The sequence below is a fragment of the Protomyctophum bolini genome, assembly GCF_963924005.1.
Source record: "Protomyctophum bolini genome assembly, chromosome: 8".
Taxonomy (NCBI): domain Eukaryota; kingdom Metazoa; phylum Chordata; class Actinopteri; order Myctophiformes; family Myctophidae; genus Protomyctophum; species Protomyctophum bolini.
In genome coordinates, this window is record NC_137869.1 from 24,845,005 (window position 1) to 24,869,312 (window position 24,308).

Below are 24,308 nucleotides of genomic sequence, written 5' to 3' on the forward strand. Positions count from 1 at the left end.
ATATATTTTATTACATATTACTGTCTGAGCAAGCTTTAAAGCTCAAATTGAACAATTCAATATTTAGTATAATTATATATTGCAGATTTGTGAACAATTTTGGGTGTGAAGTGGAATAAATCTCTTTGAACGGACGTCATTTGTGTTTTAACTGGACACTGTGGAGTTTGACATCAGTTGAGCAAGATTCAGCTCGTCAATAATAGGCTACTGAACTATGGTTTGTTTATTCTGTTTCAACAATCAATTTGACTGGCCTATCATCTGTTTATTTGTGTCGTAAAAGTCTGATTTAATATAGCCTACTCTAAGGATTTAATCACTCGGACTCACTCATCCATTGTTGTCCTTGTCCCACTCATCCTGATTTGAACGCCTGCTGCACGCACGCACTTAATGATAGAGACAAATGAGCAGACCTTGACCGAGTCCTCCTGCAGACTCACGAACAGACTTAGCTCTGGACCTGGTCCATAGCTACAGTAGCCATGACTACAGACAGACACGAGACAGCGGCCAAACAGCGGTGCGGCCAGACGTGCAGTTTGTTTGAGTCGAAATAATGAGAGCCGATTCATGAATCATATCCGATTCATGAGCGCTCACATAAGCCTGCACGTTCGACAACAGAATCGTTCGTTCATGTTTTAGAGGAGGGGAAAGGCGAATTCAGTGACTTTTTGCGGTGGAAAAGTGGTAGTTGTTGTAGACACTGTTGTTGCTCATATGGACACATGCAGGCTGCAGTCTGACTTCTGAGTGCGTCCACTGATGTGACGATGCCTCACCGTACTGACCGAAGAGGACACTTCTGGAAATGGATTGGAGCTAATTATTAAGTGTCCTATATTGCGCCGTCGCGCATATTTGCACAACAAACGGTCAAACTTCATCATTGTTTTGTGGAGGAACACTTGAGCGACGGTGAAGGTGAGCAATGTAGGCTAAATAGATTCAATACAATTAATAGTAGGCTAGATATTTAGCGTGTCAATTTGTGCATGAACTATAGGCAAGTATCCTCCACCAAGTGTCCAAAAAGTTGGATACAGAACAGGTTTATCATATGTTCTTTTAAATAATTGTAATGTTTGTTTGTTAATATATGTATTTTTTTTCATTAGCTCACATGCAACTTTAGCAATTAGCATACCGGTAGTTCATTTCTTTATAGTTCAGGCAACGAATGGACACCTGTTATTGATTATCACCAGCTGTTATGACTTTTATGTCAGGTGAGGTGAGAATAAATGAGAGTGAGATGTAAACACATTCTACAGGCTACAGCAGACACAAAATGACATACTCCCAAACTGTCACCATAAAAAGGCAGTAATTGCAGCAGTGGTTTCAAGTTTTCCAAACATTTTCATCATGTTAGGCCTATAGGCCTGCACTGTAGGTAGGCTACCCCAAATTGATATGCAGCCTATTTGGCTTTATGGACCCCCATCTGAAAATGTTCCGTGCCAGGTCTGCATATAAGAAGATACTTCTTATATGTCTACTACAGACTCACAATGCGTTGCCGTTTGTGAGCTTGTAGATCTGCTATTTTTTAACATGTACCACATTTCACCACATCAGAATGAAATGTGGTCCTCTAATGAGGCTGGCAGGCCACTGTCAGGCACCCAGAATTAGAGGCAGGCAAACTGACACTATGGCAGGAAAGGCAAGAAGTGCACCACCTATGTACATGAAGAGCTCAAGACCCAGATGTTGGTTAGGAGTGTGTGCAGGGCAACGGATTCAGGATTAGCAAGTTGGCATCAAGTTCCCTCTATGCTGGAATTGTCATAATGATAGAATAATTGTGGTCATTTCCAGTCTGAAAACAAAGTAAAGTAATCTTTATATCGTCCAGTAGTTGAGAAGTTAAGTGTAGTGGACACTGGACAAGCACTTTTGTGGGAAGTTCTGCTCTTTTGTTTGAACTCATGTGATAATGGATAACATCAGGCAGATGACCAGGCTCTGCCTGGGTTCCCTGGAATGTTAACAATGAAATCATGTTGGCTATAAACATTTCAACAGCTGATTCAAATTAATTCCTAACACGAATGTGTATATTCAAGCGTGTCAAGTGATGGTTGTCCTGTGTAGCCCATGGATAGTGGCCTCAAAGGTGCATTAAAGTCCAGTGCAAATGTTTGTTCAGTAGCGGGGGTCCCCGACTCACCAGCTCTCATAGTAAACAGAAAATACTGTACATTATCAGGTCAGGATAACAGTTGCATCCAATCAAGAGAGAGAGAGAGAGAGAGAGAGAGTGTATACAGGACACCTATATGGACCGTTAAACACATGAAATAGGAAGTGATGAAACACAGAAATGGGCAGACAAAATTGGAATTGGACCACAAGCTGTTAAATTACCTTAGTATAAATATATATAAAAAATAAATTTGACACATTTGTTCCATTCCTTTTATAACTCAGTGGGTAGATTATTAAAAAAGGATGCTTGAACTTCTATCAAGTTTCTGTTAAAAGTTCCTTTTGATTTCCATTCAAACTAATTTACAGGTTAAACCAAATATTAAAAGTGACAGCATTCAAAATTAATACTTATATTATACTCCATTGGACAAGGGTGTCGTTCGCCAAATTGCCAGAGCTACAGTACAAGCTCACAAAGGCTCCTTTCCACCAGGGTTGAACTGGTTCGGTCCTTGGTTCCCACCTGATATTGAACCAGTTCAGAGTGTTTCCACTGAAAGTCAATTGGTTCAGAACCCTAAAAGGTGGTTTGGAACTGGAACCAAGAAACGGTTCTGCGAAAGAACCACGGTTCCAATAATCTAGAACGGAACCAGTTCTAGAACCAAAGTTATTTTGGTGGAAAATGGGCCAAAGTAGTACAATGAAGTATAAATCAGACGCCTCTCAGCAAATGGAGCATGCCATTATAACCTACTCCTAAGCTCTCTTCCTGCACTCCTCTCAATTAAGTCCTGTGGTTCCCCATTAGTTTGAATAAGAAACCATATGATCACGGTCGAGTACAGTAGGACAGGCTTGCAGATGATGATGGACATTGATGTATTGATTGGAGCTGATAACTGGGTGCTTCAGCCTAATGGCATACTCACAGGGTCACACGGGGGGCACGTGGCAGCTGGCGCCGGCACTCTAGTCTGTCTCCTTTCCGCGCTCTCTCATATGGGGGGTGGTTCAGTCACATAACCTGATAACTGGCAGGAGGAGGAGGAGGATGGATGCAATAAGAGGTTGTCTCCCTCCTTTCCTTCTCCGTTTAAACTCCACTTAAACCTGGATACAATTAAGAAGCAAGAAAAACGTATACCAGAAAACCAGATCATATCAGACCAGAATCTAGCCTTAATCTTCTTGTTTATGACCAAAATGACTGGAAATACAGGTTTTGTAGCAATATTAGAAATATTAGACCTTAATTGTAAAATGTTCAAGCATATTATAATCATCATTGAAGGTGCCCACTCGTACTTGTAGTGCCCACTCTTCCTGTTACCCTTAAACGCTATATACTGTACACGTTGTTGACAGAGGTCCCACAGGGGCCTATACATGATGATGTTTTATTATTATTCCAAATTTTTGCACATTCAAATATCTGTATCTAGGCCTACAGTTAGGCTAATGACAAATTAAGATGCAAATAATAAAATTAAAATAAATTATATGGTAGGCTATTTCCTATAATATCAGAGCAGCTTATATGAACATTGCAACATTGCAGTGATCTAACTCTTGTAACTTCAATGGGGTACATAGAGAGAGAGAGAGAAAGAAAGAGAGAGAGCGAGAGTGAGTGAGAGTTAGAGAGAGAGAGCTTGTTCGTTGCATAAAACATAGATCTGCTAGCAACATGGGGCTGCTGTGGCCGCAGACAGCAGCCCCATGTTGCTAGCAGATCTTTCTAATAAAGTTGTCCTTTTGTTGTTTCCTCCCCTGGCCCCCACACATGTAAAGCGTCTTTGAGTGTTATGAAAAGCACTATAGAAGTCCCAGATATTATTTTTATAGATCTGCCTTTTATGCATAAAAAGGCTATTGGTCTACTACTAATAATAATAATAATATAATATAATAAGTCATGTTTTACAGACGATACACAACCCGTTTTTCCTCGCGGAATCATCCCCCGTTACGGAGGCTCCGCGACCCGTTTTTCCTCCCGGATTTTATTGATATTTGCCGGCAGCATATCGATTATTTATCGCGGGAGGAAGTATCGATATATATCGCAATATCAGCACACCCCTAATAAATATATATATATGCAGTGGTGTAATGTAACTAAGTACATTTACTCAAGTACTGTATTTGTAAGGTATTTGTACATTACTTGAGTATTTCCAATTTCCAATACTTTTACTTCTACTCCACTACAATTACTTGAAAACTTTAGTTACTAGTTACTTTGTAGATTTTAATTTTGATTAGAAAAGATAGATTAGATTAACCACTTTCACCCTATACATCTTGGACATTTGAAAATATTTTGTACACATTTTAAACTTGTGAAATTCTGCAATATGAGTTATTTTACTTTTAGTATTTTAAGTCCATTTTGATGCAGATCCTTTTGTACTCGAGTACATTTTGAATACAGGATTTCTACAGTATTGGTATCGGCCCTTATTTGGTCATATTGGGTCATATCGCTATCGGTGAATATGCCAGTCTAACCACCGATCCGAAACAGAGGTAATGGGTTGACACTGTGGCAGGTAAATAAAATGTTGGGGCATATGCTTTCGAGTTGCCCAAACTGCATAGTGCACTTGAGCGGGGAGTCTGCTATAAACAACTCAAGATATACAGCTAGATAGCTATAAACACAACACAAGATATCTGTCTCTAAACAAACACCTCCGCTCTGCTCTCTGGCTTTGTCTCCCCTTCTCTCTCCCTCTCTCCGCACACAGTATAACAGTGCACACACACATACACGCACACACACACACACACACACATGCACGTGTGCGTGCGTGCAACACACACTCACACACACACACACACACACACACACACACACACACACACACACACACACACACACACACACACACACACACACACACACACACACACACACACACACACTCAACGTGCAGTAAGTGGCTCAAAAAGCTCATTTACTCTACTACGATAAAACACCTGCAGACTTTTGTCGCATGTTCCGCGCGGTTCCCTACTAGTCCAACATGTAACACAACTGAACGGCTAAAGCTTAGCATAGAATAATGTGTCAAGTTAGACGAATGTCAACCCTTGACTTCAGGTCTGTGGAAAATGTGGTATCTGATTCTGAACCGAATCACGAACGGAAAAAAGGGACATCCCTACTTGCAGTATTTATACTTTTACTTATGTAAAACTTTTGTGTGTGCGTGTCACAATGCTTATGGAGCTTGTAGAGATTGTAGGTTATTGTCACTATTTGTACGTTGAAGTCTATTAGACTAGTGGTTTTAATTAATCAAATGTATTTATCTAGAGTCATAGCCATAGAGTTGTAGAACTAAAATGGTACTCTATCAGCACTTAATCATTGTGAAACAAGTTATCTGCTTAAACACAGCCAAGGACACCATTGTCCCTGTGACTGACACTATACTGATGACTGAGGAACAGAGGCATGCCAGAAAGAAATTCAAATTAAATATCCAGCCACTATTTATCAAGACCTGACACTACACTTTAGCGTGTCATTTGTCTTTCTCTCTTTTTTTTTTTAACTTTGAACATGAGACATTTTAAACTACTTGCCTTGACTTCCTCATGTGTCAGGACTGTTGAACAAACTCCATTTCCTGACTAGATAGGATGCCTCTCTCTCTCTCTCTCTCTCTCTCTCTCTCTCTCTCTCTTTCTCTACTCTCTCTCTCCCCACTATTTGTATGAGCGTTCTAATATTAGCATACTGATCATTGTCCCACGTGTGATTGCTATGGTAACTAAACTGACTACTTACTTACATTACTTTCAACTATAATTGATTGCGTTTAAAGCTGCACTATATAACTTTCCTGTTCTACGCCGGATTGCTGGCTCAGGGGATGAATTGAATCTTGACCCTCATGTCAACATCCGTGTCAGAGCCTGTGTATAGGTGAGACATGACCTTTGACACGATCTAAATATCTCAATGGAAGAGCAGGGAAACAAAATACAACCACAGTTGGATAAGTTGACAGAATTCTGTCAGAATTTTATTGAGAGAATGGTCCCTTGAGATGCAGCATCTCATTTTAGAGGGGGTCCTATACTGTACATACAACATTACAGCAGTGCAAGTACACATAGGTGCAACATAACATAACATAACATACTGTACAAATACACAGGACATACACATACACATTCATAAGATAAGTTATATAAGTTTTTATTTTATTCATTTAACACTGTTTTTCAACCACAGGAGATTGTATTTAATCCCCAAATGTAATATTCAACAGGGCATGTTTGCTAGTATTGAATCCACGTGAAGTCACAAAGTTGTCATTGTCTGATGTGCCATAATAAGCTTGTTTAATAACTTATAACAGACTCTACATGAGTCCCTGTTCCTGCAGCATAATGCTGTTTCCTTTTAGTGTTCCAGTTTAATTTATCTTGTGCCGTGTGTTTAGCTGGTCCAACAACAATATGCCTCTAGGCCTTGTACAGATTGCAGGCTAATCCTTTCTCTAATCTGTGATGACAGAGTAATGTGACTAATGCTTAACTTGTGCTCTGTTGTAAGACAATGTTGCTGAAAATAGATTATTGGTCTTCAGTTTCCGAGTGCCCAGACAAGGTTTAAGGGTCAAATTTATTTAGTGCCCCCGAAGGACAAATTGGGTTGCAGCGGCATAGACATCAGTACATCAGAACAATACAATAAGAACAGTACACATGGCAGATGCCAAGAAGGTACAATAAAGTGCACGTTGACCATAGAGTCTATTAGAGTGCAAATCGTTAAAGTTAGACGTTAGAAATCTGAACCTAGGAATTTCGGGGTTTTTTTCTAGTTGGATAAAAAAACAATATGATTCCAATCTGGATAGGCCAAAGATGTAGGCTGCCAGTCTGAACATAGACTAAATCTCATTGTTCTTTCCCCAGGGAGAAACGACTACCAGACAAGAGGAAGGCCTCGCGGTGGTCAACTTCGTCCAACCCGTTTCCTGAAGTGAAGCGGTCAGTCGGCCGGTCACCATGAACGTCTCTGGCCCCGCTCCGCTGGACAACGAGACCACTCCACACTGCTTCTCCATCAACAGCCCTCCGTTCCGCTACAACCACACCGTGGCCTCGGCCTACTTCTCGTCCGTCTTCACCACGCTGGGCCTCAGCTCCAACCTGGTGGCCTTCGTGGTCCTCGTCAAGTCGTACCAGCGCACGCACAGCCGCTCGCGCTCCTCCTTCCTCATCTTCCTCTGCGGCCTGGTGCTGACCGACTTCATGGGCCTGCTGGTGACGGGCTCCATCGTGGTGTCCTTCCACGTCACGCACTTCAACTGGCGCCAGCTGGACCCCCAGGTTACAATAGTTTCCATTTCATTTTAGTTTAGTTTAGATTTTTTTACCAGCCCGCTTTCTGTAGAGACCTATGGTCCTGATTGGATGCCTCGTCTCTAGGCAACCACACACTTCTCTAGCCGACCTCTAAGCCAATGGGAGACACACACACACACACACACACACATGCTCCGAGACTAAACGGCATGACACGGTGTGTGCGCATTACACACACACACACACACACACACACACACACACACACACACACACACACAGATTGATAATTGTATCACAGTTTGTAGAATGGTTACAGTTCAACTGTTTAGATTAGGGTCCTCCATTTTCAATTAATCAGAAGTTAGAACATTTAAAGACGTACAAATATACACTTCTATGCAACTCTGCCGGCCAGAATGGGGGAACCTTTTTATTATTTCCACACAACAACTCTTAAGGTATGTCAATGGGATAGTTCGATGTTGAAAATGAGTGGTATTCCCCGTTAACTAAAATGTTTTTATTTAATTTGTGTGTGTGTTATTTTTCGTTAACTCTAATAACCTTGTGCCAGTGCCACTTCTGCAACTTCATGGGCATGTCCATGGTCTTCTACGGCCTGTCGCCGCTGCTGCTGGGCGCCGCCATGGCTGTGGAGCGCTTCGTGGGCATCAACTGCCCCTTCGCCCTCTCCGCCGCCCCCAAGCGCCGCGCCGTCTCCATGGTGCTGACGGTGTGGGCGCTGGCCGCCTGTGTGGCGCTGCTGCCCCCGGTGGCCGGCGTGGGCAGCTACCACATGCAGCTGCCCGGGTCCTGGTGCTTCCTGAACATCAGCGCCCAGGTAGGGATGGTTGAACGGTGTGTTCATTTTGTTGACTAAGACTAAAAGACTTAAGGTTTTGATATTTAGTCGAAGGCCTAAACAATTTCAGACGACTACATGGGACTAAAACCAAACAGTGCTTTCAAAAGACTAAGACTAAATCAGAATTTTCTGTCAAAATTAAGACTAAAAGACAAAGATTTTGATATTTAGTCGACCAAGACTAGACTAAGAAAACAATTTCAGATTACTAAAATAGGACTACAAGTAAAGGGTGTGTTATTCAAAGGACGAAGACTAAATAAGACATTTGCTGTCAAAATTAACACTGGATGGGACGATATGAAAATTTCATGTCACGATTACTATGTCAAAATTAATTGTGATTAACTATAGGCCTATCATCGCGATAATCAAGCATGGTTAAATGCCACTTTAATGCCGTTAACCACTTGAACCCCCAGCATCTATTCTGGAGGGAAAGTTTGGCAAAAAAGTTGTCGGATCTACAAGTTCTGTGAGATCGTCAATCTGCTATTTTTTGGCGAATCGATTTATTTAGAGTGCAATAAGAGCGTATACGAAATGCTCTTTACAGGTTTGATCAAGTACAGAGGGTTTAGGTCAGAGGTTCCCAAAGTGTGGTCCAGCGACCCCCAGGGGTCCTTGATGGAGTTCCAGGGGGTCCCCAGCTAAATGATAGTTAGGAACCAAATGGACCCTTATGTACCCTCAATGTACACTCTCAGAGTAAACATTTACATTGATTTTACAATATAAATTGGGGGTCCCAGAGATAGAAGTGCCATTAAATGGGGGTCCGTAGACAAATTTCATGTCAAACTGGGGGTCATTGAAATTTAATGGGTTGAGAATCACTGCTAGAGCCGTAAAAATCTTCTCTTATGGGGGCGGGGTCCCTGGCATGTATTTTCTAATGCGTGTCCGCGGACTAATGAGTGTCCTTGACATGAAAAAGTTTGGGAACGACTCGTTTAGGTGCTGCTGAATTTGCAGCTCAACAATAATTCATCTCAGTGTGTGTCAATTTCACGATACATTTAAATCTCTGCGATATGAGTGTTTTGTATCACGATATAAACGACAATAACAACTTATCGTCCCATGATCCCTCTCTGCCCAGCAGGGCGGTGACAAGGCCTTCTCTCTGCTGTTCTCTCTGGTGGGCCTGCTGTCCATCGGCGTGTCGTTTGTGCTCAACACGGTCAGCGTGGTCACGCTGGTGCGCGTGTGCTGCGGCCCGGACGGAGGCCAGCGGCGGAGAGACTACGAGGTGGAGATGATGGTGCAGCTCATCCTCATCATGGTGATCGCCTCCATCTGCTGGTGCCCCCTGCTGGTCAGTCCGTGTGGTGTATTTAGTTTCCGTTTATATACTGTGTGTGTTGCTAGTCTGATGCCATGAGGTCATATTGATCAGTGGGAGGTTAGCTGAAGTCCTTGAGGTGGTTCCAGGAGGTCCCCATCTAAATGATGGAGAGATTGTAACCAAATGGACCTTTATTAGTGGACCGTTAGTCCGTTATTAGTTCTTTAACTTTTGACAGTGTAAAAAAAAAGTCTAAAATCTCATCAAATGGTGGTCTGTGGATGAAATGCTGAATAAATAATGGGTCTTGAAATGAAAAGGGTTGAAAATCACTGGTATAGATGAGAGAGTTACGACAACTCTGTTGACTTCATGGAGCCAGTCCAATGGCGGCTCTTCTACATAGTCTGTGGGCTCGCGCGAATGACAAACGAGTTACATGAACCACGTGACCGGGCTGTTTTCTGCCCCCTCATGCCCCCTAACTCTCCTTTCAATGGCTCTGATATACAGTATGCACTACGTTCTTCTGCATTATGCACTAGTTCATTGTCTAGATCACTGGTTCCCAAACACTGGGTCTGGACTCTGGAATTGTGACCAATTGTCACACAATCACAACAACAACAACAATATATATAATATTTATATATATTTCAAAATACTTGAAAAAAATAAAACAACAATTATTGTATACATTTTAAAACAAACTAATCTAAGAAATTCCATTGCATAGATGGATAGATGGATATATAGATAGATAGATACTGTAGATAGATAGATAGATAGATAGATACATAGATAGATAGATAGATAGATATTTTCACTAGTTTGGGTCGCGGGCAAACGTAAAATTTCTCTTTTGGGTCTCGACCTGAAACGTTTGGGAACCACTGGTCTAGATATGTGTAGACTAGAGTCTGTAGACGGTATTGTGTATGAGCAAGCATATGAATGAGTCAAAACCACTGGTCTAGATATGTGTAGACTAGAGTCTGTAGACGGTATTGTGTATGAGCAAGCATATGAATGAGTCAAAACCACTGGTCTAGATATGTATAGAGTCTGTAGACGGTATTGTGTATGAGCAAGCATATGAATGAGTCAAAACCACTGGTCTAGATATGTATAGAGTCTGTAGACGGTATTGTGTATGAGCAATAGAGCAAGCATATGAATGAGTCAAAACCACTGGTCTAGATACGTATGTGTAGAGTCTGTAGACGGTATTGTGTATGAGCAATAGAGCAAGCATATGAATGAGTCAAAACCACTGGTCTAGATATGTATAGAGTCTGTAGACGGTATTGTGTAGAAAGCATATGAATGAGTCAAAACCACTGGTCTAGATATGTGTAGAGTCTGTAGACGGTATTGTGTAGAAAGCATATGAATGAGTCAAACGGATGTGTAGAGTCTGTAGACTGTATAGTGTATGAGCAAGCATATGAATGAGTCAAAACCACTGGTCTAGATATGTGTAGAGTCTGTAGACGGTATTGTGTATGATCAAGCATATGAATGAGTCAAACAGGGTTAAATTCAAAGTCAGTACTAAATGAAATATGACTGCCTGCTGCCAGGATCAGCAGCACAATAGCTGTTGTGTTGATTGACAGGAAACCCAATGCCAGGGGCTTAAGCTGCCACAAGCCAGCACTGTCCAGGAAGCATTGTTGGCCTTGTTTCAGCGTGCGTGCGTGGTGCCGTGCATGCATTTGTAGTTGTTTGTATAGCAATTATTGCACTTGCATGTTTGTGGGACTTGTGTGTGTGATTTAGGAGTACATTTGCTTGTACAGCATGCAATTTATTTATGCTTGCATTATGTGTGTGATCTCATATATGTGCGACTGTGACCTCATGAGCACTGTGTGTGTGTGCACTGTGCACGCACATGCTTCAGTAGTACATTTGCTTGTACTCTGTGTGTGTGTGTGTGTGTGTGTGTGTGTGTGTGTGTGTGTGTGTGTGTGTGTGTGTGTGTGTGTGTGTGTGTGTGTGTGTGTGTGTGTGTGTGTGTGTGTGTGTGTGTGTGTGTGTGTGTGTGTGTGTGTGTGTGTGTGTGTGTGTGTGTGTGTGTGTGTGTGTGTGTGTGTGTGTGTGTGAGATAAGGCCTCTGGGAGAGCAGACCATCTCCGGCTGCAGGCAGGCAGCGAGCGGGGGGATATCCGCTCTCCCACTGGTTCACCCTGCTCCATCTCTCTGATCACTCTTTCTCTTTCTCCCTTATGGGTCTTTATGTTGCTGTATGGACTTTGATTCAATATTAAAACGGCACAATACGGTAATGCAGTAATGTTCGTTTGATCTAGTCAAACCCCCAAATAAACAATGTTAACAACAGTAAAGGATGGTAAGAATGATGTGTGCACAACTATTACACACTTTGGGTACATATTTCCACCACACAACTCATGATGAAAGTGCTGATGTTGATTCAGTATTTCAATAGGTCGAACACGTTATGTCTGATACGGCTCAAATCTGTCCCTCAAGATATAGAAAAGATACATTTAAAATATGTACTGTATCTGTCCAAAGTATTGTAAATTACTATATACAGTTCTTATAGTTATTTCCATATCTGGTTAACCACTTTCTTTTTTTTAACCACTTAAACCCTATATACTTTGATGACTGCTGTCTGTACTTGGTCCCCTCATTTTTCCCTCTACACCAAATCTTTGTCGAACATTGCCGATCTGCAAGCGCATTATGGCGTCACCTATTATTGGCACGTTTGTCTGTTATGACATGTCCAGAACAGGGACGCTAGTGTGCATGTGGTTAAATAAAGGAAAAATAAATAAATAAAATAGGAATGCAATGCAGCTGCATTCCTTATTAGACATCGTTGTATTCATAGCCTTTTATGAGCAAATAAACACGCCCTTTTACATTGAAGTGGCTTCCCAGCCACTTCATGTGACCTTTGGGTTTTCTACTTATTGTTTGTCTAGTAGTGGATGCCTAAGTCTGTCCCTGGAAATAACAGATGACAAACTAAATGGTGGCCTTTGACCGGCTGAATTATGCAGTAGTGCAGTAGCCGGTTCCCCCTAAAGCAGTGGTTCTTAAACCTTATAAATCTTTAACTCTTGAGAGCCTAAGATTAAACCAAATGGACCCTTATACTGTAGGTGTGTAACTCTTGAGAGTAAATTATTGTTAAACGTCTTCATTACTTAATTTAGAATGTAGAGTTGTTATTTTGACCAAATTTGCCTGTTATCTCTCCCATCAGTTACCACATCAATACAGCACTGAATTGTGGACGAAATCTTATCCAAAGTAAAAACTAAACAAAAAAAAGTGTCAGGTCTGAGAGGCTACATCTCATCGAATGGTGGTCCATGGCTCAAAGGACGAAAAAGCCACTGCTCTAAATGGTCGGCTCAAATCCTCACTTCCGTACTACCATGCGTCATATCTCCTTAGAAATGCAGTCTCCAGTTTAGCTTGTGCACTAGTGCACATGCAGTATACGCAAGACAACTAAAGTCTGTAATTGTTTGAAAGTAGTATTTTATAACCCACCGCTTTGTTTGTTGTGTGCTGTGCTGCTGTCCCCCCGACCAGATACATATTCTGAAGAGCGCTGTAACCAGCACAGAGCCCGTAAAAGCCCATCTCGTTTTGTTCTACCTAAGAATGGCCACCGTCAATCAGATATTTGACCCCTGGATTTACATCATGTATCAGGAGTCTCGACTCAGGCGAGTAGAGGGGGAAAGAACCTAACGATCATTAGGGCTGTCACAATTACAAGTTGAAGTTGACGAGTAATTACAATCATTTGTTATTCTGTTTGCCTTTTAGACTTCGTAATCACGTATTGCACAGGGCAGATATGACAAATAACTTAAATATACAAAGGAATAACAGACACATTTAATATTATTTTATATAATTTTGTCTTAAAAAAAAAAAAAAAAAATAGCACAAAGAGTTGATCTACAAGCTTACAACACGTCACAAAATGACACGTAAGCTTGCAGATCTGCTGTTTTATGTTTTTTTTTAATGTATTGACATTTTTCAACATGAAAATGATTGACGATTATACAAAATATAATTGCAATTATCTCAAATAATTGCAATTAGTCATGTATGTAATTGTGACAGGCCTGAAAATCATGACAGCATCCAGCTGACGTCACCGGCAACAAACTCCTCATAGCTTTGGGCTGTGATTGGCTGGCTTTACACTTACCTAAAAAATGGACCTTTCTGCTCATCAAATAACTCCCAGCTTTCAAACTACATTTCCCATGAGCATGCCTCAGGGTGCATCCGCTGCTGTGAATAGATAGTTCTTTGCATGCATACTAAAGTCTCGTAATGTCGAGCTGAAATGGCATTCTAACATAATTTCTCATGAAACATTATGATATTGTTTGGGGATCATTGGATTTGACAGTAAAAACTATCAAACTAGGCAGTATCAATAAAGGAGATTGTTTCTAATCTGGCCATGGCATGTTGGTTACAGCAGATCACTGTGTGTACATCACTGCCCTCTGTTGTCTATAGCATAGTGCATCTTTGCTCTGTGTGGAAGATTGATTGCAGATAGAATCGTTAAAGCTATGATTCATCATTCAAGCCTGATTCATGCTTTGTAAATCAGGGATTTCCAAAAGAAACAACAATGGATTTTATTTATTATTTTATTTATTATTATTATTTATTATTTATAACTAAGGCACTTTACATTCATGAAAATTGAAAATCTCATAGTGCTACAATAAGCAAATGCGTAAAATAAAAAGAAGAATCGTCACGCCTGCATGAATTTACATTTAAGAAAAGAAAACATTTAAAACATGAGGGCACTGTGGTGCTCTCAGGTGGGGGGGGCGTTCCACAGTTTGGGGGTTACTGTGGTGCTCTCAGGTTGGGGGGGGGGGGGGGGGCGTTCCACAGTTTGGGGGTTACTGTGGTGCTCTCAGGTGGGGGGGTTCCACAGTTTGGGGGTTACTGTTGTGCTCTCAGGTGGGGGGGGGGCGTTCCACAGTTTGGGGGTTACTGTGGTGCTCTCAGGTGGGGGGGGGAGGGGGGGCGTTCCACAGTTTGGGGGTTACTGTGGTGCTCTCAGGTGGGGGGGGGGAGGGGGGGCGTTCCACAGTTTGGGGGTTACTGTGGTGCTCTCAGGTGGGGGGGGGGGGGGGGGCGTTCCACAGTTCGGGGGTGACTGAGCAGAAGGTCTGGTTGCGCAGGTTGGTCTTTGTGGGTTTGAGCAGGTTAATGTTTGAAGAGCGGAGGTTACACTCTTTTGGATCTGTTCAACTGAAGACCCGAAAGAGAAAAAGTACAAAAATACAAGCTGTTCTACACGGTTCACAACAACATGAATACCTATAAACCTATACCTATAAAAAGGGTTCTACGACTTAAAATGTCACAACCCTGTGTTTGCGGAATCACTGGTGTGAGACCCTCTGAGACAGAATCACTGGTGTGAGACCCTCTGAGACAGAATCACTGGTGTGAGACCCTCTGAGACAGAATCACTGGTGTGAGACCCTCTGAGACAGAGGCTCATCTTTTGGTCACACATTGTGAGACACTTGCATCATCACACCTCCCTGAAACGTCTTAGCCGCTCACTGCCACACATCATTGTCTCTCACATTTGATTGGATGTCTATAAATGCCCAGACTCATGAGCGATGAGCCATAAGCTTTATACAGTATGGGCCAGAGTTTTTCAGTCTGGTCCGGGTAACCCCCTCCCACAGGGGTCCTCGCCATGTGTTTCAGGATGTCCCCACCCACCCAGCCATGTGAAGAAGTTTAATGTCACTATAATTTAATTCACTTGAAATGATACAAAACTCTTATGATTCTCGCCAACATGTTCCAATATTGCCACTTTGAATATATTATATTTTGCCTATTCATGTACAATTAGAATAGAGGGTATGCGTATTGCGAATGGCAAATCGAGTGGCAAAGTGAGTTTAATGTCGCTTAACATCGTTTAATGCAATCATATTGAACTTTTCTGTTTGGATGAATGGGCTGTCAAGGCCAGAAAGTAGTTTTTTGCCACTCAGTAGGCGTTCCCGCATAACTTCCTGGTTTGATGATGATGTCACATTGTCACGCGCATACCCTCTATAGACAATAGAGGCTATGCACGTGACATTATCGTACCCGGAAGTAAACACCTAGTGAGTGGCAGAATAACAACTTTCTGGCCTTGACAGAGTTTAATGTCGTTTAATACAATCCGTTTGGACTTTTCTGTTTTGATGTATGGGCTAACATCTCCAACATATACAGGTACACATATACGGAACGTTTGAATTATCCTCTTTCTATTTGCGAAGTTTATTTTTAATTATATATAAAATGTTTTTTTTATATACGCAGGACCGCTGAATGACTTTCAACAATCGCTTCCAAACTCCAATTCTCCATGCTGCTCAATATTTTCATATTTCCACTCAGTCTAGATGAGGGGAATTCCGGTGGAAAAGTAATGCATGTGCATTATTTCTAACACAATTTAATCTTAAATTAAATATTTCTAACAATATGAAATATATTTATATTATATATATTTCTTTTTATTTGGGCGCATACGGTTTATTTTTTGGAGTGATGCGCTGCTTCTGTAGGACCTACTCCCCATGTCTTCTATGCCAGTGGTTCCAAAAGTGAGGTCCGGGGACCCCTAGGGGTCCTTGAGGGAGTTCCAAGGGGTCCCCAGCTAAATGATAGTTAGGAACCAAATGTACCCTTATGGGTCTGTAACTCAGAGTTAAATTAAGTTATATTTTACAATATACATTGGGGTCCCAGAGATAGAAATGCCATTAAATAGGTGGCCGTAGCCTAGTTCACATCAAACCAGGGGCCCTAGAGCCCTACAAATCTTCTCTTATGGAGGTCCTTGGCAAATATTTTCAAATGGGGGTCCGCAGGCTAATGAGTATCATTTTGGGGGTCCTTGACATGAAGAAGTTTGGGAACCCCTGTTCTATGCCATACAGTATGTCTCTCTTTGAGCCGTCCTATTGCTGAAAAACAACACCTAAGGGTGATTTATAAATGATGACTCATTATGTTAGATATTGAGCAAAAACTAAGAAAAGGGGTAAAAAAAAATTAACCCACCGCTTTGTTTGTTTTGCTGCTGTCCCCCCGACCAGATACATATTCTGATGTTTGTTGTTTGTTGTGCTGCTGTCCCCCCCGACCAGATACATATTCTGACGAGAGCTGTAACCACAGAGCCCGTAAAAGCCCATCGCGTTTTGTTCTACCTAAGAATGGCCACCGTCAATCAGATATTTGACCCCTGGATTTACATCATGTGTCAGGAGTCTCGACTCAGGCGAGTAGAGGGGGAAAGAAACTAACCATCATTAGGGCTGTCACAATTACAAGTTGAAGTTGACGAGTAATTGTCACACAAATAATTGTGATCAAGGATTTAATTGGGGTTTTTTTCTGTTTGTTTGCCTTTTAGGCTTCATAATCACAAATTGCACAACGTAAATATACAAAGAAATAACTGACACATTTAACTTTTTTTTTTTTCTCCAGTTATTAGTTTTTTACAAAATAACAGAAAAAGTTGATCTACAAGCTTGTAACTACAAGTTTATCTGCTATTCCTGCTATTTCTGAAAGGGAAAAAAAAGAGAATATTTTTCAACATGGAAACTATTGACGATTATGCAAAAAGAATTGCAATTATCTCAAATAATTGCAATTAGTCATGTAATTGTGACAGGCCTGACAATCATGACAGCATCCAGCTGACGTCACCGGCAACATCATCCTCATAGCTTTGGGCTGTGATTGGCTGGCTTTACCCTTTGCCCACCAAAAAAGAAAAACGCTCATCTGCTCATCAAAGAACTCCCAGCTTGCCTCAGGGTGCATCCGCTGCTGTGAATATAGTGTCCATTCCATTCCCAAGCGAATAATCCATCCACTTTGTGTGGTTTCATTTTTTTTTTTTACCAATAATTAATTAATAATGAATGATGCTCTGTTATGTCTGCTTTCATAAGCTGCCTCACTAACACTTCAAACCATAATCACCTCATCTCACAAGGGATGTCTTGAATGCATGTGTGCATGCATCTCTCTCTCACTCTCTCTCACACACACACACACACACACACACACACACACACACACACACACACACACACACACACACACACACACACACGTATGTATACCACCATGGTTGGATTTTGGAATTCAGAAGAACCCCAATGAAAATCCACTTTGTAACTCCTAACGAGGGTCCATTGGCATGTTTAGCTCCACCAGCACTATTACTAATAACTGAAATAAGTCTTATTTGAGGCATGCCTCGCTTCACATTTGGCCAAAAGCAGTAGCCACAGCACAGGGAAGAATTGTGTTGCAAGCTTGGGCCACCATCTCTTAGAGATTGCAGCAGCTGTCCCGACCCTGAGGGGACCACAACAACCATGTGGCGTGTGTATTATGATGATCTTGTCATTGTTATGTATTTATTTTGTCATTTTCCTGTCCTCTCCCTGTTCCCACCTTCTACCCTTCTTTTGTTTTCTTTCTCATCCTCTCTCTCGAATTATCATTCATGTCCTGAACCACTTCCTCCGACCACCTCTTTCTCCCAATCCCTCCACCCATCCTCTGTTCCCGTCTCCATCCCCTAATCTGTCCATCCTAATATTGCTCTTTCTCTCTCTCCCCGTCTCTGCTTTATTCCCTGCACTACATACCACCATCACTCATTCCTTTAATGCTTGCCTTCCTCTCTCACACTCTTGCATCTCTCTCTGCCTACCTCTCTGTCTCCCATCACTCCTTCCACATTCGTCTCTCCTAAACTCCTTTCCTTCCAACCATCCATCCTTCCCCCTTCAATTAATCTCCCTTTCTTTCTCTTATCTTTTACCAATCTTCCTTTCTTCCCCACACTCCATCTCTCTGTCCTCTCCTCCCTCCACAACACTTTCCTTTCCTTCTCTCCATGACTCCCACCATTCCTCTCACCTCCTTCCATCACTCCCTCTTTGCTCTACTTCTCCCTCTCTTCCTCCTCTCTTTTTTCCTCATCCCACGCCCATCCTTTGACCCTTTCCCACCCTCCATCTATGCGCCCCCGTCCCCGTCACCATCACCACGCAGGTGTTTATTGCACAGACTGTGTTGTCTGGGGGCCGACTCCGCGTCATGTACCTGCTGCTCTGGTTGCGCTTCGCCACCTGGAACCAGATCCTGGACCCCTGGGTATACATCCTGTTCCGCCGGGCCGTGCTCAAACGGATCTACCCCCGCGTCGACTGGTCCCGGGGCTCCATCATGACCCTGTACCCCTCCATGAGGGACACGGTGCGCAGGCTCACTCGCTCCTCGCTGCCGGAGACCGTCGGGCCGGAAGGCGAGGCGGCCAAAACGGACCTAACGACCTCGAAGCTCACTCGGACTCCTCCTCCCACACCGTGATCCCCCCCCCTACACACACACACACACTATAGGTAACCATTACAACGTCACTGGAGTTTTGTACGTCTGTTTGATTGCGATGGGCTCTTTGTGCCAGTGACATTTTACCTGATGTGACCATAGTGACAGAGGACTGCCGGACAGCGTGTTTGCACCTGGTAGATATTACGATGACACATTTTAACACTGACGTTTTCATCCACAGTGAGCTGTGGATATTAAAAACAATAACATTAATAACAACGGGGCCTTGTATGCCCTAGGATACTTTTTACAGGACACCGCGGCTGTTGAGTGTTGACTGGCTATACTACAGGTATTTAACCTGTGATGTTTCAGTTACACAGGTCAGCCTCTGCAACAAATTGACCCGCCTTGCCTTGGATTCCATCTCTCTTCGTCATTGACAGTTGAGGAACAGCCCCTGTACATGCTATTTTAGTCCCCAGGACCCCAGCTATCCGTTTGTTCTCTCCAGACAGTGGCTCAGTTTACCTTCACAGTCGGCACTTTCTGAATCAAAGCGCGTCCAACTTGCTGGTATTGTGCGCTGAGGTCAAGGGAGCTTATTAAGTGAGCTGAAATCGGAGATGTAAGCATTAAGCAGCGCTTTGACAGCAGCATCTGGAGTATGTCAGGCCTTTCCTTTCTCTTTTTCCAGCCGTGCGTGCGTGCGTGCGTGCGTGTGTGCGTGTGTGCGTGCGTGCGTGTGTGCGTGCGTGCGTGCGTGCGTGCGTGTGTGCGTGTGTGCGTGCGTGTGTGTCATCATCACTGATCCAGCACCAAACCTCACTCCAAGATTGGGCCGTGCTGTCATAGACTCAATAACTTAGCAGCCCCAAGTCGGCTATCATATTCCAAGTATGGTGTGTGCAGCTGTTCTGGAAGACAGTGTAGCGTCAGTAGCTATCCAAAACATTTTAACGACGACAGAGACGTGGGGAAAAAAAACAATGGCTATTATGAATTGTATCGTATTTTCTTCCAGCTGTCTTGATTTTTAACTTTTCTGTGCTTAAGGGCTAAATTCAACCCTTCTTACATGCATATTATTGTCTCTGTCGGGTGGAAACCTCAAAGGTCAAAGGTCAAACTGTTTCAGGATTCAAATTCAAAAGTAGTAAAGCTCAAAACGCCTCGCTTTGGGTTGTGTTTCGAACTTGTAGATCTGCTACTTTTGATGCTTTTGTGTGACGCTGTAGTGTGTGTGTGTGTGTGTGTGTGTGTGTGTGTGTGTGTGTGTGTATATATGCATTCAGGACGGGAACCCCTTTTGGGGTTCATTTTTTTTATGCTGCTATATTTTACGTTTTTCAGAAGGTGTTTTTTAGAATCGGCCTCGGTCCTAAATGGGTTAATTTACAAAAACAGCGATATACAAACATTCAAAGAACATTCAGAAAATTGTAATCTACTGTGTGTTCGGGGTCTGGAGGTACATGGTCCCTAAAGCAGCTCATTCCTACAGTATATGCTCCCACCACGTTCCTATGTTATGACACATAATAGCAACATATCAACGGGTCCTACAGTATGTTCCCTGGAGTCCTACTGTACAGTATGTCCCCAAACCAGGGTCCTGCAATGTTTACAGGTTCCTTCCTATGTTCACTTGGAACTTATAAAATTGCCATGGAATCACCATGAACAAGTTCATCATTTAATGTTTCCTTAGGTGACTAGTTTTAGACTCTAACTCACACTTCTCTTCTGTCTTCTGATATTAATGTCATTATTTTCTCCATTTTGTATTACCCTCAAAGTTGTTGTTTTCTTCTTCATGTATCTATAGTTGATTGGAAATTAGGATTAGGAAATTAGGATGACACCGGTTGTGTGTCAAATTGTGTCAATTGAACACAGAATGTTATAGTGTTTATTTGTTTTTTTCACGTAATTGTAAGTCAAGTTAGCATTTGTCTTTTTCATGAATAGATTTGAGTTTTTATGCTGAGCTTCAAATACAAATCATAATGATTAGATCCTGTACAGTACATATACTGTAGATTGTTGTTCTTCCCCAGTGGAGTGGAGCCTAGGCTTTGATTCAGATGTGTTGGCATGTGAATCTACCGTAATTGGAATCAAATTATGCACAAATGGTGTTGCACATGGGGCTGTAGGAAAAGGAGTCCCTGACACCATTAAACCTTTTGAAAAGTGTGAGTCAGAGGACCCTGGGAACATAATGACTCACTGTAGCATGCTGAGAACAGCAGATGCATCTGCCACAGTGAAATATACTATACCAAATGTTTTAAATTGGATTTGCACATTTTCGCCAGTGTTCAGGTGATGCATGTATGGTAGTAGAAGGTATAAAACAATGTGTTATTGCATATTAATGTGGAAATGAAATAATGTGGTGCAATTTACAAGATTTCAAAAACCTGGAAAACTGAAATTTTGAGGTTGACATTTTTCCAGATATTCCAAACTTGAGAATTCAACTTTATTTGCACTTTATTGTCTTGACAATGTGGGTTTCACATAAGTAGAGATGACACAATGTAATGGGGCGGGGGGGGGGGGGGGGGGTTAGGACCAAATCAAATCATAAAAGGTTTGACGCACTCTTTAGATTATCAGTGTTACAAAATTTTGGAGGAAATACATACTTGATTCTCAATGTTGGAGGAAATACTTGATTCTCATTTCTATTCTTAAATCCAAAGATAAATACCATTAAGTGTAATAAAAGCAGTATTTAAAGATTACAATATATGAAGACTTTAGAAATATTAGCTAGTGTTTGCAATTGGTCAACCAAAGACTGCACTATGTGCCTTTCCTCTTCTACCCCGGATAAAACGTATTGTTTTCTTGTAATTATTCCAGTCATTATGTAAGAGTATCAGCTTTCTCAAACATGCGTTTAATCATGTTTGGAACAAGACACTCACAACCACAGCTTTTCAAATTGTTGCTATAAACATGTTTGTGCATTGTTTTATTGATGTGTACCTGACATAACATATCAACCTTTTATCTAGCTGATATTAAAAAGCTGATGTAAAAAATGTTGGAACATCTCTTGAATAACATGGCATGCAATGTTCTGTGGAAATAAATACTATAGGATGAAACAAACAAGAATGAGGACCCTACGGGATGTGTATTTCTCGTGTTTTTGAGGCATGAAAGAACTTGACAAACGCACGTGTCTACAACCATTTTTATTAACAATTGATACATGTGAAATATGCCCTACATCTTCAGGTCTCCACAAAAAGCAGTGCTGTAATATTAATGTACACAAAGCATGGATTTAAAACACAATCACCTGTTGTAATAGCAGGGAATACATCACTGACAGATAAACGACCAACGAGACTTTAGAAATCAAAATTTTATACATTCATCATTCAAACCTGGTCCGTGAGTTTTTTCTTCCTTTTTTTTTTTAACTTCACACCGAATGTTGAACAATAATTATTTACATTCACCTTTTAATCAACAGCCAAAGCTATGAGAATATAGAAGAGTGTCATTGTGATGACAGATAAGATAGTGAGAATATGATGGATTAAGACATTAAGTGACATGAAGACCTTCATTTTTCAGGCAAAGAAGATGATGGAGTTAAGGAGGATGAATGGGTATGTATTTATTTGAGATCTTGTATTTGCTCTTAGTTGAGTGGTTCCTTTGGTGTCTCTGTTCACCCCTGATATACGCACAACAACATTCCTGGTTGAAAAACATGCCTGAATTCCTCATCACACTGACATTTTCTTTTTTTATTATTATTTTTTTCACTGTGGGTGTGGGAACATTGAGGGGTTGTGATTCCCTGATGACAGCAGTAATTGCTTTGGGAGATGCTGGAATGTGTGTTATGGCTGTAGGCACGGCTTTATAGACTTCCTACATGCTACTTCTGAACTCACAGCTGCAATGCCGGTGTTTGATTCAGGCATTTCTCCCATAGAGGGTTCACTCCTATGGGTCTAATTATAACGGGTGGGCCTTCAGTCAAATGAAAAGATCCACCGTGACAGGTGGTTCTATCAAGCATTGTGTCGTAAAAACAAAGTGAAAATATAGGTTGGGATTAATGTTGCTTCAACTCCAGATCAAATTGTTTCTTGAATACAGCGACATTATGTCACTGGATTGTAAGGCAAGGCAGTTGTATTTCTATAGCACATTTCAACAACGAGGCAATTCACTGTGCTTGTATTGCGTGTTTATTAAGTGTTTGAAGATACTGATTCTTTTGAGACCTGTGAACTGTGCTCCTGTCATGTGGCTAAAGAAATGGAAGAATTCAGAACAGTTTTGCCTCAACAAATCTTTGTCGTCAGTACTCACACCTGTGCTTAGTAAAGTACTCGTCAGTGTAATTTATTGTGTCCAGCGACCAACTGGATGTGCACAACCTTCACTTTTGTTAAATATTATTATCCCTGTATATTTCTGGATTGCCAGTTTGCACATGAATGCACAGATATATAGTAGTTGGTGGGCTGACTTTACAGTTGTAGCATGAATGAACCCTCATTCCTCCACTCAAGCTTTTGGGAAAAGCACAACCTTATCTAACTTCCTGCTTCTCTAGATCAGCTGATACTTTTCCTCTGAAGTTCTGCGTCGATGTTTCTCTGCATGTTCTGCACACCAATTTACATGACGGATGAGTGTGTATGTGTATTTGCGTGGGAGAATGCCCTCCAGGATTTCACATGGGAATGTGGTTGTTAGTACAACCACAGCTCTTTGATCTTGTGTACTCTTTATAAAAAATTGCACTGCAGTTCTTTTTTAATTCTATCATAGATTTATGAGCAAATATGATTCATTATGAAAATTATAGTACCCTTACGTTTTTACGGAATCATTTTCTTTAGAGATTTTATTTTGTAAATATTTGCTGACATTCAACTGACTCTTGATCTCTTAAGCCTCATTTACTGTACGCTCCAAAGTGGTGTTGTTCGCCAAAAATTGCAGGTCCACATGCTCACTACGCATCGCACATGCAACGCGTTGAGAGCTTGTAGGTTCGGTAGTTTTGGCGCACACAACACTGTCGTACAACAAAGGAAAAGTAGGCTTCATTATGGGGCATTTGATGCTATTATGGCAAATTAAGACAAGGAACTGCACAGGGCACATGTTAAAGGGCTTAGAAAGAACAGAAGAGAAGCACTGATCTAGTGCTATCTCTGAGAAATATAGACATCT

General features: G+C 41.7%; 1 protein-coding gene across 4 annotated transcripts; it reads left to right on the forward strand.

Moving 5' to 3' along the window:
• Positions 1-737: 737 nt before the first annotated feature.
• On the forward strand, positions 738-20,365 carry tbxa2r (thromboxane A2 receptor). Of its 4 annotated transcripts, none has more exons than XM_080770179.1 (5): positions 738-930; positions 7,105-7,521; positions 8,075-8,341; positions 9,468-9,683; positions 18,804-20,365. In XM_080770179.1, exons 2-5 carry the CDS (start codon positions 7,198-7,200, stop codon positions 19,119-19,121), a joined length of 1,125 nt encoding a protein of 374 aa, XP_080626305.1. In that variant the 5' UTR covers positions 738-930; positions 7,105-7,197; the 3' UTR covers positions 19,122-20,365. The 4 variants fall into 4 exon arrangements, with proteins under 4 accessions (XP_080626305.1, XP_080626306.1, XP_080626307.1 ...); XM_080770180.1 differs by having other exon boundaries at positions 9,471-9,683; XM_080770181.1 differs by lacking the exon at positions 18,804-20,365 and adding an exon at positions 16,868-17,098.
• The last annotated feature ends 3,943 nt before the right edge of the window (positions 20,366-24,308 follow it).

What these genes read in the sequence shown, in the direction of transcription:
- tbxa2r (XM_080770179.1), top strand. Translation starts at nt 7,198, where the DNA reads ATGAACGTCTCTGGCCCCGCTCCGCTGGACAACGAGACCACTCCACAC. An exon ending in GGCGCCAGCTGGACCCCCAG is followed by an intron (nt 7,522 to 8,074) that starts GTTACAATAGTT and finishes ACCTTGTGCCAG; the next exon opens with TGCCACTTCTGCAACTTCAT. An exon ending in TCCTGAACATCAGCGCCCAG is followed by an intron (nt 8,342 to 9,467) that starts GTAGGGATGGTT and finishes CTCTCTGCCCAG; the next exon opens with CAGGGCGGTGACAAGGCCTT.